At 50.1% G+C, this 19,863-nt stretch overlaps 1 protein-coding gene across 1 annotated transcript; it reads left to right on the top strand.

The window, feature by feature from the left end:
- Positions 1–2,310: 2,310 nt before the first annotated feature.
- TFAP2A (transcription factor AP-2 alpha) lies at positions 2,311–17,825 on the top strand. The gene is given in 8 exon segments (XM_055800986.1): positions 2,311–2,968; positions 5,297–5,413; positions 5,415–5,732; positions 8,693–8,744; positions 10,510–10,741; positions 11,594–11,712; positions 14,021–14,162; positions 15,739–17,825. Coding segments are annotated over 8 exon segments (1,659 nt in total). The 5' UTR covers positions 2,311–2,578; the 3' UTR covers positions 16,028–17,825.
- The last annotated feature ends 2,038 nt before the right edge of the window (positions 17,826–19,863 follow it).

Here is a 19,863-nt window from a genome sequence, read left to right as displayed (position 1 = left end):
AAACAAACCAAGTGTGGGGGGAGAACGCGCGGGGGTGCCCTCATGGCTAGCCCCAAACTCTGCAGATGAAGGGACGGTCGCCTCTGGTTTCGCTGGCCACTTTCCTCCCCGCTGGTGGGCAGAGGCGTGGGGGGAGCGGCGGCCGATGAGCCCCGCTCCATCGCCTGCCCGCCCCAGGCAGGGCCCGCTGCCCCCCCCCCCCCCCCCCCCCCGTGCCTGGTCTCGGCGGGTTGGAGAAACCTTTTTTTTTTTTTCTTTTTTTTTCTTCCCCCCTCCTTTTTTCTCTTTTTCTTTCTTCTCCCCCCCCCCCCCCCTTTTTTTTTTTTTTTTTTTTCCTCGCGGGTCCTTTCTACCTGTGTCCATGGCTGCAGGTTGTTGTGCTGGCGAGCAATTGGGCTGTTGTTGATATGCTAATGAGGCGATTAGGCTGTGGGTAAAGAGCTGGAAAAGGGAAAAGTTTCCACCATTAGAGGGAGATCTCCGAGCGCGGACGGGAGCTGCAGAGCCTCCGCCAGCCGCGCTCCCCACGCCGCCCCGGCACCGCCACCGTAGGGAAAGGCAGGGAGAATCAAATCCTCTCTCTCACGCCAATCCATGAAAATGCTTTGGAAACTGACGGATAATATCAAGTATGAGGAATGTGAGGTAAGCGCTTCCCCCGGCCGGGGTAGATCCCCGGCCCCGCAGCTGCGAGCGGGAACCTGCAGCATCCCTCCGTCTCTCAATTTCGTTTAGGAAAACTTCTGCTCCTTCGCCCGGCTTCCTTGCGGTCCTGCAGCTGGAGAGGGGCTGGGGTCCTTCCCCAGGAACTTCGGGGCTTGTGGAAACCCGGCTTTGTCGGAAGTGTATGAGGAAAGGCAAACAGGATCCAGCAGCAGTCTGGTCTATAGGTAGATCCTGCGTAGATAAGGCTCTGTAAGACGCTACACTCATCCATATGGATGCATGACTGAAATGGATGGACGGATGAATGAATGAATGAAAGGGCAAAGAGACAAAGGGAAGAGAATTATTCTTACACGCCAGGTACCTGAGGCATCCCGATAAATTGGCTCGGGACCGACGCTTAAATTCAGCCTTTTCGATGTAGCTGCGGGTCGATTATACCGAGCTGCACAAATTTGCAAGGGTCAGCTGCCGAACTGAAATCACGGGTTTGGGAGCAGTGTTCCCCCAGCCTCGTAATTTTCAGGGCCACACTCTCACGGGTTTGAGAAATAATATTTTAACCGCTTGGAAAAAAAAATTAAAATCCACCTAATTTGGTCTGGGAGCCGTTCAGCAGAGATTGTGTGCGCGCATCTCTGTGTCTGTGTGTGCATCCATATTTTTAGAAAGAGGCGAGTGTCTTTTAATCTGACAAAAAGGAGAAGAGGAAAAAGAAGAGCGATGCCCAGGACCCCATGCCTAGTCTCAAACCAACGAATACCATTGTCACCCGTTTCGCAAAAGTTGCCAGTGCGGTGCGTTTAAACCTCTCAATAAAGGACTCCACTTGGCAAATGAACGCAGTTATTTGGTCGTGACCCACGCGGGAAGGTTCCCCCCAGCCTGGCGGAGCCTTGCCGACATGCATGTCTGGGACGAAGGGGGGCCACGCTCTCATTCGACTCTGCCGCTGCTTTGGGCGATGCTGTAGCTTAGGAAAGGGACCGAGGACTCGCCAGACTCACCGCCGACTATATGGTTTTGGTGGTTTATTCCCGGATCGAGGAGTTTGGGATAAAAGCTGTCTCCTGGTGCGGGAGCTGAGCTCTTAGATCCACTCGCTGGCGGATGCTTGATTTCTAGAAATGAGTTGATAAGGGTGTTCTGTTTGGTTTTGGTTTGGGTTTGGGTCTTGTTTGTTTTTTGTGGTGTTTTTTTTTTAAGCCGGAAAAAAATAGAGATACATATTCCTCGGCTGGATTTCGGGAGGAAAGCGTGTCTCTCCCCCTCCCTTCCCCCAGGATCGGTGTTCAAGTGTGCACACGTGCGAGCGTGTGGATTTCATCGCAAATGGCTTTTGTTGCCTTGCGCTAATGGGACTTCGCACCGAGGTGCTACCGGCCGCGGGGGGAGCAGCGGCCGTTCCGCCGTAGCCCCGCTGGCTGTTGTGCGTGCGTGTGCGGTCGGCTCTGCGCGCTCTCCCCGGGCGCGGATGCGAGGGGACTTGTAGGGAGGATGGTAAAGAGGGTGGCTGCGCCCTGATGGGGACGGGACCTGCCTTTAAAAAAAAAGAAAAAAAAAAAAGGGGGGGGGGGGGCCTGGAAGTACTGCTGGCCGCACTGAGCGCCGGGGGCCAGGAGCGGGCGGAGCGCGGGGCCGGGCGCCGGCGGCGCGGAGGCTGCGGCGGGGCAGCGGCGGCGAGCGGAGCGGTGCCGGTTTGAGGGAGTTGTTTGGGAGTTGCACAGCCAGTCCGACGGGTTGCGCCGGAGCCCCGGCTTGTCTGGGCCGGGAGAAGCGCTCGCCTTGCCTCTTTTCCCGGCTCCCTCTTCCCCCCCGCGTCCCCCCCGCCCTCCTTCCCTCCCCGCCTCGTGCCTTTTCCCCCCGTCTTTTCCTGGATCCTGCGAGAGGGGGGCCGCGGGGAGCCCGGCGGATGCTCCTTGGGCTCCCCAGCCCCCCCACCCCGGGCGCCCGCCGGCCTCGGCGCTGGGCTCGGACTGGAGGAGGAGGAGGAGGAGGAGGGCTGACACCCAGAAGGGGAGACACCCAAAAAAACTTTCCCAGCCGGTTTCCGGGACGCGGGGCACGGAGGCGAGCCGGCTCGGCGGCGCGGGGCGGCCGCCGCGGGGGCAGCGGCGCGGGGAGCCCCTCGGCGGGGCGCCGTCGAGGCATGGACGGGGCGGCGGCGGCGGGCGGCCCCGCGGAGCCCACCCCGCGCAAAGGCGGCGGCGCGGCCGAGGGCGGCAAGAGCCAAGCGGGGAGCCAGCAGCCACTCTTCTCCCTGGGCTTTGAGGCCGGCTACGCGCAGCAGCCGCAGCCCGAGGTGCGCCCGCGAAGGACCGCGGGGCTGGGGGCATGGGGAGGCGGCGGCGGCGGCGGGGGGAAGGGAGGGGAAGGGAAGGAAGGGGGGATCCCGCGCCCCCTCCCCTCTCTCCTTCTGCCCGTCTCTCCCACCCACCCCACCCCCCTCCGCACCCCCACCCCCCCGCACCCCTCGGCTCCCACCCTCTCCCTCTCTCCGGATCTCTTTCTCTTTCACTTTTGCATGCCCTGCAACCTTTTAAAATGTTGCCCCTTTCCTGTGATTCGTCAGACGCAGCAGCATGTCCCCCCTCTCTCTCTCCCGCTCCCTCTCTCTCCCTTTTTGTCTCTCTCTCCCTCTCCCTCTCCCCCATCTCTGATTAGATACACTGATTCTTCATTCAATGGACGTCATTTAGAACAGGCTCTGCCTTGAGTTGCCTTCTCGCTTCACGCTCGATTTCCAGCCATTCTTCCCTTATTAAGTGTTCGTGTAATATTAATAGTCATGAATATCTGCTATTAGGAGTCTCCAGGAAGGCAGCAGATCTGTTATTAGGAGCTCAAGTGAAGCAGCAGCTAAGTCAAAGGAGAAAAAGAAAGAAAGAGACAGAGGAAAAAAAAAAAAAGGATTAAGAAACAAACACACACACGCTAAAAACAAAACAAAAAAGGCAAAAAAAAAAACCCGAAAAAAAAAAAAGCAAAACAAAAAAAGCAACCAACTTTGACTCCTCACACCACGCCAGGATAGAGCGCTCGCCTTGGCAACACCCGATGAAGGGCAGCAGAGATCGGTGCAAGTTCTGATGGATTATAGTGGCGCGCCCGCGGTGCAGGAGCAGCCCCGGCGCCCCGGTCCCGCCGCCCGCGCCTAGCGTCGGGCTCCGGCCGCGCTCCCTCCGCGCCCGCGCCGCACCCGCACCCGCGGGGCTCCGCCGGGGGTTGCGCGCTTCGCCGGTTCCTTTCCTCTGCCTTTTTTTTTTTTTTTTTTTTTTTTTTTTTCCTACCTTGACTTGTAACCCCCGACTCTTCGCAGATGTTAGTGCACAGTTTTTCGGCTATGGTGAGTTGCTTCACGTTTCTCTTGGAGGGGGTTTGGTGTGTGCTGGATGTTGCTATTGTTGTCGGCGGTGGCGGTCGGGGTTTCGCACTCAGCTTTCCAGAGAGGGTGTTTTTTTTGCTTTTTCCTTTCCTTCTTTTTTATAAAGTCGTTGGTGTACCTTTTTGGTTCCCCCCCCCCTTCTCGCTTTCTTTTTTTCTTACCCCCCCCCCCCCTTTTTTTTTCGGTCTGCTTCGCGCAAACGGCAAAAGGCTTTGCTTGGACCCTACCGCTTCGATTTCTTCACCTTGCCACCTGCAAACGGGATATTTTCAGTTTTCTCGTTTCCCTTTTTCGGGATCGTGGCTCTTTCCCTTGAATCCTCATCCTCCTCCTCGGAGGCCATACCTTTTTCCCCGGACATACCTGTAGTCTCTTCTTCCCGGCTACCGGAGCCCGCCGAGCCGTGCCGACCCAGCCGGGCGCGTTTCGGTGCCGCTGGCCCGTCGGGACGGCGGGACTCGGGGCGGCGCTTCCCCCCCTGCCCGGCACATTCCTCCGCTTCCCCGGCGCCTCGGCTGCCGCCGCCGCCCCCCTCCGCGCCGAAACCGCCCGGTGGCGAGCGGGCAGCTCGGCCAGGCACCGGGGCCGCTCTCCCCGTAGGTGGGGGGCCGCGGCGGTGCCTTCGCCCCCAAACATTTGTAAAACTCGCGGGGGGAACGACCTGTTTGTTGAGAGCCTGTTTCGGCGTTTGTTGGTAACAAAATGGCAGTGGGCTTGGGTTTTCCAGGGTTTTCTTGGGATGCGTTGCCGGTAATCCTAGCGACAGTATTTGTCTCGGTTCTACCCAGGGCCAGCGGGAGGATTTTGGGTCGTGGTAGAATTACGATTTTAATAATACCTGCTTATGAATTATTCTTTTTATTTGCGGGAAATACCTGCTCCTGAAATGCCGGGGCGCGATCTGTCGGGAGCACACTCTGTATCGCCGCAATGTTTTATTAATTATTATAAGCAGTCCTGTTATAATTATTGCTGTTATTGCTGTTATCATTACTGCCGTTATTATTATTACTGAAAAAGCGAGACTGCCTCTTAATTGCGTGCGAAGGGAAACGAGAGGCAGAGAAAGCCTCAGATCTGCTCTCTCCGCCTCGGAGCGGACGGATTGCCCATCTTTGCCCCATAGGTGAAATTCGCAAGTCGATTTTGAGGAGAAACAGTTTCATATTATCTTTGTTTTTCTTTTCTCTCCCTCCTTCCCCCTCCCTCCTCCCCCCCCCCTCCCCCGCCGCCCCCCCACCTCAGGAGCGCCACGACAGTACCAGCAATGGGACAGCCCGGCTACCCCAGTTGGGGACCGTGGGTCAGTCTCCCTACACCAGCGCCCCGCCGCTCTCCCACACCCCCAACGCCGACTTCCAGCCCCCCCTACTTCCCCCCCCCTTACCAGCCCATCTACCCCCAGTCTCAGGACCCCTACTCCCACGTGAACGACCCCTACAGCCTCAACCCCCTCCATGCCCAGCCGCAGCCCCAGCACCCAGGATGGCCGGGACAGAGGCAGAGCCAGGAGACGGGGCTACTTCACACGCACCGGGGTTTGCCCCACCAGCTCTCGGGGCTCGACCCACGCAGGGACTACCGGCGGCACGACGACCTGCTGCATGCCCCGCACGGGCTGGGCTCGGGGCTGGCCGACCTGCCCCTCCACTCCATCCCCCACGCCATCGAGGACGTGCCGGTAAGCAAAGGGGTTGCCCCCCGACCCATTCGTCCCCCGGCCCCCTCCCCGCGGGAGCTGAACTTCGAAGGGGGGTGGGGAGGGAGGGGGATCCCCCTCCCCCCAGGAAAAAAAAAGGGGGGGAGGGAATAAAAGACACCCCCTCCCGGGAAAGGCGAAGCCCCCACCTAGAACAATAGGTTCTCGCAGCTCGTCCCTGCGCGACGCCTCCCCGCTAACGTGCCCGCTAAAATATAAATAAATCAAATTACTGTCATCGTTAACAATATCTTTCCTTCTCAATGACAATAAGCTGTTACGATTGGAAGAATATATAATATCACCACAGGGCCGTGCATATGGGGATTTCTCGCTGCCTTGGGAAAAACACGAGTCTGAAACGCGAGATCTCATTAAATGTCCTCCCAGGCAAACGTAAAGGGGGAAGGAAAAAAAAAAAAGAAAAAGTGGGTGAAAGTGGCCTAAGAAGGAAAAATCGGTTTCCCGTGATTACAGAATTGGCATCTGGGATAACGACATCCAAAGTTGTAAGAGGGTACCGGCAGATCCTCTTCTCTAAAGGAATTAATTGACAAATCAGGCAAGAGGTATACTAAAACGCTGCCGCCTCCTTTTAGCAGTGGTGCAAAGGGATGACCTCATAAATCATTAGCTATAGGTTATCAAATTCGAGCCAGACCTGCTACACCCTAGATTAAATTAAATGTTGGGAGCCTATTGGAGGATGCATTATTTGGGGGACCTAATTCTGTTATCGATAAATAAAGATTAAAAAATGATTTCTAATTAAGCATGACATTAGCGCGTGGGCTATTTACAAAGCAAGCCAGGGCTATTGTTCGGTTAGGAAAGTGGCCTTATGCAATGTGATAGGTCGTGATCGAAGTTCATGTTTCAGGGTTTCTCCCCGAAAATGGAATTAGAACATGGCAATAAATTTATTAAAGCCCACAGAGCTTGTGCTGAGGGACTAAAGCTGCTCGACTTGCAGGAGGAAAGAGGAGGGAGGGAACTGTGGTATCTGGATGTGATTTTTGCTGAAATGCCATCCCAAATTACAGGATCAAATATTACAACAATATATTTGCTGACAGTTTAATGAGTACAGTTTCGTGTTGCAAGGATAATGTTCAGATGAACTTACCTATTTTTGGGGGTCATTTTGAAATCTTTTGTAAATTATACTCGGGGAAAATAGTGAATTTATTACAGCCCTCATCTGGCTAAATTAGCCACAGAAAATTGCTGGTTATGTTTAGCAGTTTTGCAATAAACGCATACATTTCCCAAAGTGGAGGATTTAGTCAGCAATTTGGATCCGTTAAAAGCAGGTCGATTCTTTAAACTTGATATAAAATAACATGAAGGCAATAGTAAGAATAAACTAATTTGTTGACTGCAAGCCCCTGATTGCTGTAGGAGGAACATGACCTAAAATATTCTCTTGAATTCTCCCTCTCCTCAATTGTGCTCCATGGCAGTGGGCTGATTCGGGAAGCCTCCTCTGCAGATCTATGAATTAATAGCATTGCTATACTTCGTGAAAACCAAATGCCATCTGGTTTAAATCCTTAAACCAGCCCAGCCATTTTTTTTTCCTCTGTCTCTCTGTAAAACTGAATCAGCAGGCTGCATGAAGGAAAGCATAAAAATAAGAGGATGTATCTTTTCTAAGAATATTTTACCTAGTTATGGAGGAAAAAAAAATAAAAAAGCCAACAACAAAACAACCAAACTGCCCTTTACAGAAATCTGGGTCGGGAAAGAGTCGTTTTTGAATTTTTCTGTTGCTGCAACAGTTAACCTTTAATAAAAACGACCGCTAAATATTTAAGAAAATCAAGTAGACGGTGAAAATTATTTAATCATAAATATCTCTGTGGGATTTTAAACTTAACAGTCCTCCCTGTATGGAATATGTGTAGAAATAACACAAATAAAAGTATTATGCCACACTACATTTACTTTATGGGTTTAGGGTGCATGCATAAAGGGATCATATTTCCCCATATAGTTAAAACACAAGAACTGCAGCAGTAGTCATTTCTGAACATTTCTCAATTTAATTATACTTAAATCCAGAAGCACTTTAGGCAAGTTACAAATGAGAGCATTGAGTATAATAAAACCTGTAATAAAGCAACTTAGTACCATCCACCCGGAATCATTGAGATCAGGCACAATTAACAGGAGCATAAATCCAAGACAGAATGGAAAATGTTAGAATCAGTATTATTGTTGGACAAAGACTAGAGAAGGAAGTAATAGTTTTTTAAATGGTAATGCCTGGGTTTTGTAACGATTGCGAAATCTTCTATCTCAGCAGCACTGGTGTTAATTTGTAAACACAGCCAGACATTATATTGCCTGTCAGTTTTTGGAATTAGAAAACATGATTTCATTTGACTTTCTAATCACGTCGTGGCTCTGCCGCGCGAACCCCAGCTGTAGCCGCGACCGCGGAACCTGCGAGGGGACAATAGTGGGGGGGCGCGGGGTGCGGGCCCCCCCGGCTCCGCACCGCTCCCGCTCCTTTGTGCTCTGCGCCCGCAGCGGCGGGGAAGGGCCGGGCCGGGCCGGGGCCGCTTCCCGGGGAGGAGGGGAGGGAAAAGAAGGGAAGGGAGGAGAGACCCCGCAGAAGCTGGAGGCCACTCGCCAGTCGGGCTCGGCCGGGCAAGCCCCGGGGGTGTGGGGGTGATTTATTATTTTTTTCTATTTGTTGGGGAACGGGGGAAGAGCGGGGAGGGATGCAGGATTCCTCCTGATAAAGGAAATCCCCCCAAATCCCGTGTTCCATCCCCGTCCCCCCTCTCTTCCCCGGCAGGATCTGTTGTTTCCCTCCTCGCAGCTTGCCTGGGGAAAGGGGTACACAACTTCTCCCGCACCCCATCCCAACCCACCCCTCCCTGCCTTTTGTTGTGGTTGTACATTTACATCGCTGCCTGTTCCTTTTGTTGCAGCACGTAGAAGACCCCGGTATTAACATCCCAGATCAAACTGTAATTAAGAAAGGTAAGCCGTTTTGCGCATACCAAACATGTCGTCACAGGCTGGGGACTGCTGGCGGGGAGGACTTACCCGCCCCCCCCCCCCCCCCCCCCCCCCCAAGCCCCCCGGCCCCGGGCTCCTTCCTTTGGCACGTACTGTTGGTCAAAAGGGTGGAGGCAGAGAAAGAAAACGGGCGATGCGGGTTGAAAACTGCCCTCTTAAATGGCCGCGTTTGCCGGGTATTTTAATTATTGTTGTCATTAAGGAGGGAAAAAAACGTTAGCAGATGATCTAGAAAATCCGAGCCGGTGTTTTAGTGCATTAGCAAACAATTCGGTTTCATGGTTTGCCCCTTGCATCGGGCTGAGCGGCGGTGTGTAATCGTTGTTGGTAAACTGGGCTGTGAAAGAGAAAACGTTGTTCCTCCTTCTTCGGGTTTTCTTATTTAAATCACGGCGGTGACGAGGTGGGCTGTCGGGAGAACGAGGGGCGAGTTTCTGGAAACTGATGGCTGTCCGTCAGGGTGGTTTGGTTTTCGTTGGCTTTGTGCGCTTGCTTCATTTGGAATTGAATTGCTTGGATGCTGGTCCTCAAATCGTACAAAATATTTATGGCGTGTTTGCAATCTATTTCCTTTTCCCGTCTTTCTTCGGAAGACCGAAGGATTGGGAAAGGTGGCACAGGGCAGTTTGCAAAGGAGGTTTGCTTGGTGGAAAGTGGTCGGTTTGCGTTTGGATCCTCTGTCGGGAGCTGCTGCTGGAGCAAAATTCGCGGGGCTGAGCGGGTGGTCGCCGGCTGCTGCCCGCGCCGGGGGGTGCCACGGCCGTTCGGCCGCCCGGGACAGGGGTACCCCGGCCGCCACCGGAGCGAGGTGCTGAGCAGGGCCGCTCTCCTCTCTGCCAACCCTAATCGCTGTGCAGCCAAGAAGCTCAAAGTTTCATTCCCCCCCCCCCCCCCCCCCCGCCTGTAAAGCCTTTGTCACGTCAAATTAGATGTGCAAGGGATAAATCTTAAGAGATGCTCTTTCCAAGTCGACATGATAATTGGCTCTTTTATTAGTAATCTCAAGAGTTCGTTTAACTCCTGTTGTATCTATTAGCCTTCCCAGAGCTATTAATGTCACAAGTGATCTATCCAAAAGGCAGAGCCCCCCACTCGGTTGGGCCGTGCCCCGGGCGGAGGAGGAAGGCAAAGGCGGCCGCGGACCCGCCCGGGACCCGAGGCCAGCGGGCACCGCAAGGCAGCCGGCGGGGAGGGGCCGGGCTGCATCCCGGTGCGCGCCCCGCCACCGGGGCACACGCGTCCCGGCTCCGCGCCGCCTGACGGGTTTCCACGTCAAAAGTTGCGCACTGGGGAGGCGGCGGGGCGGGCGGGCCGGCGCCGTCCCGGGGGGAGCCCGGCGGCGCGTACCCCGGTGCCACCCGGCTGCGGCCGCTGCCCCCCGGGCGCTGCCCGCCCTCCGCGGCAAGGGCGGCCGGCGGCGCCCGCGGCGTGTGACACGGCCGGTGCTGACGTGCTTTAACAGCCGCCAGCCCCCCACCGGGCTGAAGGGGGGGGCGCAGGGTCGGGGTTTATTTTGTTTTGTTTTTTTGGTTTTTTTTTTAATTTCTTTGCTGCGGGTCGAGGGTCTCCCCCTGCTCCCCCCGGCTAGCCGAGGGCTGCCCCGCCGGCCGCACTGCCCTCCGTAGGCGGTGCGGGACCGGGGCTGGCCCGCCGCGCCCCCCCCTCCCGCCTCCCCGGCTCCCCGCCCGCTCCTCACCCTCACCTCCCTGCTCCTCCCTCCCTGCAGGCCCCGTGTCCCTCTCCAAGTCTAACAACAACGCCGTCTCCTCCATCCCCATCAACAAGGACACGCTCTTCGGCGGGGTGGTGAACCCCAACGAGGTCTTCTGCTCGGTGCCGGGCCGCCTCTCGCTGCTCAGCTCCACCTCCAAATACAAGGTCACGGTGGCGGAAGTGCAGAGACGCCTCTCGCCGCCCGAGTGCCTCAACGCCTCCCTGCTGGGCGGGGTGCTCCGGAGGTGAGGGGCGGGGGAACGCAGGAGGCGGGGTGGCGGCGGCGAATAACGCCCGCTGCCGGGCCGGGCCGTGCCGTGCCGGGCGGGGTGTGGGAGCACGACGGCAGCCCACGCGGGGCGGCGGGGGTGGGGGAGGGCGTGCGGCGCCCGCCGCTAGGGGGCGGGGCAGCGCTGCGAGGCGGGGGCGCGGTAGCCATGGCAACGTGCTGGTGTGCCCCCCCCCCCCCCCCCCGGCAGGACCCGTGTCTCCCCCCCTCCCCGCGCCATGCTGTCCCATCAAGGGGGTGACCCCCCTACACACCACACCCCCAGGAGCAGGGAGGCTAGTGGTGGGTGCTTCGCAATGGGCACCCACCCCGCCACCCACTGCCCTGGGCCTGCAGCCTCAGCCAGGCAATTACGCAGCGCCCGGGTAGGGAATAATATCCTGGATTAATTAAACCAGCTCCCACCTGCACGGCCCGGCTCCGTCCGGCTCTGCCGAAAAGCCGCAGATGGGCCGCAGGGATTAGCGTGAGGGCGGCCCTGCTGCGTGGTGGGAGCGGGGTGAGGCTGGGCCGCTGCCCCGGCGCTGTGAGGAGAAGCTGCCCCCAGGCCCATGGCGCCTCTGAGCTGCCCCGCCAGCTGGGGGCTGATCCAGACCTCAGCGAGGGCCTCTGTTGCCGAGACATGGAGCCATCCAAAGCCCCGTCCCTATGTCTGAGACAGCTTTCAGCTGTGCTCGCTCTTCAGCCCCCCACAGCCCCCCCAGCACCCCCACCCCTGTACCCCCTTGGCGGGAAGGCGATGGGTCGGGGGGATCCGGGTGGGAGCCGAAGCCAGCCCTGTTTCTCAATGCCTGTCTGTGTGAACCAGGGCGAAGTCTAAAAACGGAGGGAGATCTCTGAGGGAGAAACTGGACAAAATAGGATTAAACCTGCCAGCCGGGAGGCGTAAAGCTGCTAACGTCACCTTGCTCACGTCGCTGGTGGAGGGTAAGTGTCTCAAATAGTGGGGAGGGCTCCTTTGGAAAATGGCCTGTTGCTTTTGCCTGATGGGAGAAGTTTTGGTGTTGGGTTGGTTGGTCCTCCTGTCCCCCCCCTCAAGTCAGTGCTGCTTGTTGGAAATTGGAAGGGTGTTACTTTCTATGCCTTGGGGAAAAAAATGTTAAATGTCTGCCTTTGCTTTTTGTTTTAACCCCAAGTGGGCTTCCATGAGTCCTGCAGACTCAGCATTGCATTCTACCATGTATTTGCTTTCAAGGCTATTGAGCTAGATGTTTTCAAGGCCCCGTCTTGCTCCCTTGTTCAGGTGAGCAATCCCTCCCCAGCGTACCCGGATCTCGTTGGGAGCAGCATGGGCCGGATCCCTGCAAACAGGGGCTGTGGGCTCAGTGCCGTACAAGACCCCTGAACATCCAGTTGGAAATTACGGGGAGCAGAGCCTCGTAATGCTTCACTGCTGTCCTTCTGCCGCAGGTGGACAACCAACCAATTTTAAATGTCAGAAACTGCAGCTACTTTAAGTATGTTCTCCCTCCCAGCCTGCAGCCACGTAACAGTAAATCATTTAAGTCTTCTGACATCTGCATTTGAGAAATGCGTGACCATTACTTCCTGAATTCATTTGGGAATCCTTGACCTCAGCCATGAATTAATGGTGTCCTGAAAGCCTCAAAGTTGCACCCCCCCACCCCCCCCCACCCCTTTTGGTTCTCATTTTCAGGACATGTGTTCCCTTGGCTATATTGTTCTTTTCTCATTTGGCCAGAAAAGGTGCAACTTACTTTTAAAGCCTTGGGACGGCCTATGCTGTTAGAACCGGAAGGTGGGAAGCTCAAGAGTTTGCAGTCATTTAGTTTTCAAGCAGTTGCTGTGTCACACTGGCACAAAGTAAGCCCAAGACCAGCAAATAGATCCTCCTCCTTTCCCCTCACTTATTATGTGCATTTTAGACCAGTTCAGTCTGCAAAGTGCTTTTAAGCTCAGCCTGGGCTGTGCAGGTTTAACTTAAGTTTGGTTGTGTAGGAGGAAATGTGTTGCTTTGTTTTGTTGTCGCTTTGCATTCTGCAAGAAATGTTTCATGTTCAAAGGGATGGGGAAAGAAGCGCTGCGCAATGCCAGGCTTCATTTTTTTAAACATCAGAATTAGTGGCTGCACTATATTTATACTGTGTGAAAATTACTGTGTCTTCGTGTCTTTGGAAAAGCTTTGCAATTGCATCGATGCACTGTAGTAAAAAATCACAAGGGGAAAACTTGTAAAAAGTCTAGATTTGGTAGATACTTAACATTATTTGTGATGTTAATGAATATGGAGAAGGTTTTATGGTAATCTATTGTTCTGTTTGGCTTTCACATACAATGGCTTTAAAAGGATGATTTTTTTGAGAAACAAAACTAGAGGCCTGATCTCCAGATAATTTAGAGATGGTGGCTAATTTTGGGGGGATGATAGCGTAAACATTGCTGGGGCTTTGAGTCCTGTAGCGATGAGACAGTTTCTAGAGTACTGTTATTGTTTATGATCCGCTCCATTTTATGGAAACAAGCTCACTGGACTGAGGCTTTGAAGCTCTAATTGGCGCATGCGTTCTTCCGGAGCTAGAGCTAATGGCAGGAAGCCCTGCAGTAAAAACCAACTGGTTCAGGAAATTAAAACCAAAGATTTGAAAATCAACAAAACAGACAGACTCGGTGGAATGACCCTAAAATTCTCATGGTTAATCGTTTGGGGGTGAACATATAATTATATGCGATCAAGTTAAATTTTAAACACTTAGCTGTTTAATGCATTTTATTTAGAAGAGCTCTAGGAGTAATTATGATCAATATTAATCATTGATGCATTGCAAAAGAATATAGAGACGGGGCTGAGGCGAGCAAACATTTCCAGAGTCAATAGCTGTGAATGAAATGTACCTAAATGGCTGCGTATAGGTATGGATATGTAAATCTAAGCACACATACTAGGTGGATGGAGCCTGCCAGTCTAAAAGTATCTGTTAGTCAATGTAAACTTTACAAATTTTTTATGCGAGATTTCACTTGTAACGATTGTCATGAAAATACACATTTGCATTGCCTTGACTGAAGCAGAGAAAACTCCTGCAAGATAAGATGTGATTAGCATTTCTTACCTTACCTTTTTCAAAGAAAGTCCAAGCCTTTTAGAAGAAAAGCCCGAGTAGAATGTAGTGCCTTTTTTTTTTTTTTTTTTTTCTAATGGATTTTTGCCTCTGTGCTATGTGTACTGATGAGCTGTGTGTTTCCTTCCCATCCCCACCCGTGCCTCCCTTTTCAGGAGAAGCAGTACATCTAGCTAGAGATTTTGGGTACGTTTGTGAGACAGAATTTCCTGCCAAAGCAGTAGCTGAATTTCTCAACCGACAACATTCCGATCCAAACGAGCAAGTCACAAGAAAAAACATGCTTCTAGCTACAAAGTAAGACATTTACCTTCCTGGCATGTTACTCAGAAGTCAGGGGAGGGCGAATAACCTGGGTTTGGGGCTTTTATTTGTGAGCATTTGCCACATAGCCGGTGGCTGATAGTTTTGCACGTTGTGAGGGGGTGTATTTGCTCTCCTGCTATAGGAAAACTCTATAACCCAGCTTGGTTTCTATCAAGTCGGTTTGTGCAGATTACCTTGAAAGCAAGTCGTGAAAATTGTGGGTGGATGTTTAGTTAAAGAAAAAGCAGTAATTCTTCAGAGCAAAACATTTCCTGGGCCTTTTCACTTAGCTTATCAATTTAAGTAGAAGGGGAAGGCTTCCCATTGACAGTAAAATAAAACTGGCACATTAAACTGATTTCAGTTCATTAAAATCGGCAATGGTTCTTTCTGCCTAAGCAGCTCTGTTACTTAGTGAATATGGGGATATTAAAAATATATTTTAAATGACAATCTGTACGCAGTTAAAGTGCTAGTGGAGTTTATCATTGGTGGTGCTGCCTAGACTTCCAGGTGGTGCGTGAAAAGAAAATGATTGTTTTGATATGTTTGCTGGAAATTAAAAGGGTTGTTTAGTAGCCCTTAATTACCAATGGAGGTGTCACCAAAGGGCACAGTGCCAGAGGACGCAGGCAGAAGATGGGAGCCGCTTTATGACTGGAAGACATTAACATGGGTTTTAGAATACAAACTGTTTCAACACGCCTCTGAGCTCTCTTGCTCTAAGGTGTGTTATTTCCCCAACCATTTGTGCAGGGAGTGGATGATATAACTGAACTTCTGTGCCATGCCTTTGTAGCCTTTCTTCCCACCTCCCTGGAAGGAAATTTCCAGACCTGGGTTAGCATCAGCTTTCCCCTCTGTGGGAAGGTCCCTTTGGATTTGGAGATGTAGACGTACATGTATAAATGTTTCAGAATATCCTAATTTAAAGCCTCGATTCCCCTCTCTGCCCTCGCTCTTTATTCCTGACAAACAGCCGCATTTTAGCCTTGTGCAGGAAGAGGCTCGTGCCTCTTTCCAGTTCAAAGAAATAAAATAATAAAAACATAATCTTCCAAGACATGGCTAAATCCCTGAACCTCCCTTTAGATATTGCACCCCATCTATTGCCTTCTGCTCTGCTTGGGAACTTTGAACTGTGTATCTGCTCCAAAACCCAACTGGGCCGGAAGGATGGGTGTTTGTGGGGAGGGTGTAGGGGGCTGCGATAAGGGGACTGGTGGGGGCAGTTGGGATGTGTGGGTATCTGCGTGCCTGTTTGCCCATGCGCTGGCTGTAGCCGGGGCGTGATGTGTGTGGCAAGCGAGGTGAAGGAAGAGGTTTGTGCGTGCTGGCAAAGTGTGAGAATTAGGGGGAAGGATGTGTAGAGAGAAGAGGGAGAGGAGAGAGAGCGGAGCGTGTGTGCACTCGAGGGCAGCAGCCCCCTTGATCCAGGGGCTTGTGTAATCTAGCAGGGAGAATGCACAGGCTTTGCTGCTGCCAGTGATGGTTCATTTCTCTCCCTCTCTCTTCCCCTCCCTCCCTGCCTCCTTCCCTCTGTCTCTCTGCTCCATTTGTGCTACAGACAGATCTGTAAAGAGTTCACCGACCTGCTGGCTCAGGACCGATCTCCCCTGGGGAACTCGCGGCCCAACCCCATTTTGGAGCCGGGCATCCAGAGCTGCCTGACCCACTTCAACCTCATCTCGCACGGCTTCGGGAGCCCGGCGGTGTGCGCTGCCGTCACTGCCCTGCAGAACTATCTCACCGAGGCACTCAAGGCCATGGACAAAATGTACCTCAGCAACAATCCCAACAGCCACACAGACAACAGCACCAAAAGCGGCGACAAAGAGGAGAAGCACCGAAAGTGAGGATTCCCCCCCACATACACTCCTCTCCCTTCCCCCTCATAGCCCATCGATCCATTCATCTCCCTCCTCCCTCTCCCCTGCACCCAGCACCCCAGGCTACAGCAACAGAATGAGCATCCTTCTGCCAATCCTGTTCTCTGACTCTGCAGGACTGCTCAGCCCTCTCCCCACACCCCTTCCCAGCATCCACATTTCCATTTGCTCCCTCTTAACTTCCCCCCCTCTCCCCGATGCCACCATCGTTTTACCCCAGTTTGGAGCCTAAGAGAACAGAACAGGGGGACGGAGCCAGCAAAGAAAAAAAGTTCTGTCTTGAGTTTGTGAACTTTTTTTTTTAAATAAAACAAAAGGAGGAAAAAAAAAAAAGAAAACAAAAAAAGAAAAGGACTTTTTTTCTAAAAATATATAAAAAATTTAAAAAAAAAACCAAAAAGAAATAAATAATACTTAAAAAATTCTATGAGCTTCACCGGACTGAATCACCACCTTCCCTTACATAAACTTCAGTTAAGATTGTAGCCATATTAAAAATGAAAAAAGCGATAAAGGTACAGCAGCAACAGCAAACAGACAAAAGGCAAAAAGGACTGATGACATTTTATCAGTATTGTGAATAAACTTGAACACAAAACACAAGCAGTTCCATGTCATATCTTCAGTTGTAGAACTTTTTCCTGTCCAAGGTAAAGCGACCAACTTGAACTTTCTATTGCAACACGATTCACGGTTATTATATAAGGGAATCAGTGTTCATGTATGTATATATTTATTTATGTGTAATTTAATGGGAATTGTAAATATGGTGAGTCTGTTTTAAGCCTTTTTTTATTTATCTGGTGATCTCGTTTACCTCTTGTTTAGTGGGTTTTAAATCTTCCCCTCTTAGTTCATCATGTGGTTCATGGTACTTATTTAGATATCAGAGGTTTTTTGGGGGTTTTTCTCTGGGATTCATCATTTTTAGCCCTGTTGTAGCATGTTAAAGGCGACAATGAAGCAGCTGAACAAATAAAAAACCATGAATTTTTATATATAATTAGTATGACATTTAGTTTCTCATTGAAGATAAAATAAAGTGATGTTGGACCCTGGCAAGGTTTTTAAACATGTTAGTGGTTTTACAACCCTTATGTGTTGTGGAAAATGAAAGAAGTTATTTTCATCCACTGTCCTCCTCCCGAAAGCACCATCAGAGCAATAAATTAATATTGTCTTTTAAAACAAGATTTAGCTTTTCTCTCCTTTTTCCCCCCTTTTTTTTTCTTTCTCCCTTTCTTTTGTTTTTCTTTTTCTCCTTTTTTTCTTTTTCTTCTTTTTTTTTTTTTTTTTTCCCAAAGAACTTTAAACATTTGGGACCACCTGGTATCCTGTATTTCCACTGGCCATATTGGAAGCAGTTATAGTTGTATTGTATTGAGTTGTGCCGGCAGTAGTTTCCATGCCTATCAATGTATCATAGTCCTTTGTTGCCCAGATAAATAAATATTTGATACGCTTTATGTCGATTTTTTTATTCAGTGGCTGTCTTTACCCAGGCGTATTTTTGTTCTTGGCAGTATTTTTTATTCAGTATGGTTACAGTAATTGAGTTTAACTCTCCCTTGACAATTGCTCCTTGCAATAAGCAGCTGAACCCATTGTTTCCCTCAAGTATAATAAAAACTTACTTTCAACTTGGAGTTCAGAGCAGGGTATCATTTAGATATTCCACTGAGTCTGTATTCAGACAAATGACACAATAAAGCACAATGTATTCTTTTGGATAAAAAATTGTCTGTACTACTAACAAAATGACACACTATCTTTTCTTTAACCAAAACATAGTTTTATTTAAAAAATAAAGTTTTATTTTATTTATGTTGACCTCTAGGTTTTTATTTATGTTCATATATAGCATGCAGAATTATAAGCCTATAAAATTTTGTACATGTAGTTGTCCTAATGGAGAGCAGAGATTAAAAAAAAAAAAAAATCTTGAGAAGGACATTTTCAAAAGAATAATTACCGAGCAAATACTGAAAATTAGGTGCTATGAAAAAACCTATATACTGGTGAATCAGAGCTGGGTGCTCCCTCCCCCTCAAGAAAAAAGAAAAGCTCCATAGCTGATGCCAACAAAATCATCTCACGGTTGTGAACTTTAGTGAAATCTTGCAGGAGACAGATTATTTCTGATTGATGGTTCGTGTTTTAGTGGAATGCACAGACTGACATTTTGAGATGGTTGTGTCAGTTTATAAGGGACTGAAATTTTTATCTTGAGTTTCTTCTTGTGGAAACCAGTTGTAAAATAGGGAAGTTTGCTTTAAAAAAAAATGGAGTGCACGTCTTGAAGATGGGCTGTAAAAACATGCGAGAATTCAGATTTTGACTCTTATTTTCTTTGGCCCAGGGCGTAGGTGAAGTCGGGATCAGGCTGGATTATATTATATCATAGGAGGGGAGGTTAATGCAGTTTAGAATGTAAAGGCATTTTAAAGAGATGGTCTCCTTTAAGTGCTGATGATATTTTGGTGGTGGTAGCTGATTTTTCTCTCTTTCTCTTTCCTGCCCTCCCTGACTCGCTCTGTCCCCGTCCGTCCGTGTGTCGTAACCCCCCCCCCCCCTTTTTTTTTTTCTTTTCTTTTTGCTCAGGCAGAAATTGAGGAGGTTAAGAGGGAGGTGTTTACAATGAAGCTGCAAAGAGAATTAACATTTGCTCATATATTTTGACGTTTGGTAGGGCTGGTGAAGCAAAGCATTAGATAAAGCCCAAGATGTTTCATTTTGCTTTGGTAATCTACTTATGGAAGGCAGTGTAAAATCAATCTTGCCAAGCAGAAAGAGAGTTGGTGGAGTCTAAATTCTATTTTCGAGAGCCAGCCAGTTTATAAAAATGGTGAATATTTTTTTCCCTATAAATTGAAAGTGGATCTTTTGAATGCAAAGCTGCAATTGTTTTAAAAACAGTTATTTATTATTTCCAAGAGAGACTGGTTAACTGTAAAGTAGATGTAACAAAATAATGAGGTGAATGAACCCTAACTGTACATATTCTTGACATAAATGAAATGCACAGTATTGTAGCAGGTGAAGTGAAGCATTGTCTATCAGGGCTGTTTTTCTTGGCTGCATCTCAGATTGTGTGTGGGATCCTAACCTCAGGCACAATAGCATTCATAAACAGCAATACATTGCTGCTCTTTCTACAGCAACACATAAATACTCATTTTTAAACGAAAACAATCTTATTAAATACCATTCATTCATATCTGGATTTACAGATGCTTGTTACTTTTTGAAACCTGTACCCAATATAATCGTTTTATACTGGGCAATGTATAAAGCAGTCTTATGCTAGAACATTATAAGGTCATAATAAATAATGTTTTAAAGATATAATTAGCTACTTTATGCTAGGAGAGCACATTTTAAGTATCCTGCTGCTGCATTAGCAAGCCACCAGAAAACAGGAATGAAATGACCTTGCATAGATTTCTTTATTACTATTATTTCTAAGGCAGGATTTTACAGGCGATAATGGAAATCAGACTAGCTTTGGTTCAGCCTTCTCTGCTGTGACCAATATGCAGTTACTAAAATGTGCTAATTACTTTAGCATTCTTTGGATGCGTTTTTAACATTGTGATCAAGGCACAGCAGTGAAATTCTAGGTCATGCTTTTATACACTAAACAAAAATCTGCTATTTTTCCCCCCCCCAGATTGGCTGAAATGAGGGTGAGTGGTGGCTGAATGTTAGACCCTTGCTGCCACGCTAAGCTAATTCCTCCATGTGAACCAAAATACAGCTCGGTGCTCTTTCGCCGTGAACAAGGACAGCCCTCCTCTTTGTAC

Source organism: Falco peregrinus, chromosome 3 (assembly GCF_023634155.1).
Source record: "Falco peregrinus isolate bFalPer1 chromosome 3, bFalPer1.pri, whole genome shotgun sequence".
Classification (NCBI taxonomy): domain Eukaryota; kingdom Metazoa; phylum Chordata; class Aves; order Falconiformes; family Falconidae; genus Falco; species Falco peregrinus.
The sequence above is the reverse complement of the archived record's forward strand: the minus strand, read 5'-3'. Positions and strand labels throughout refer to the sequence as shown.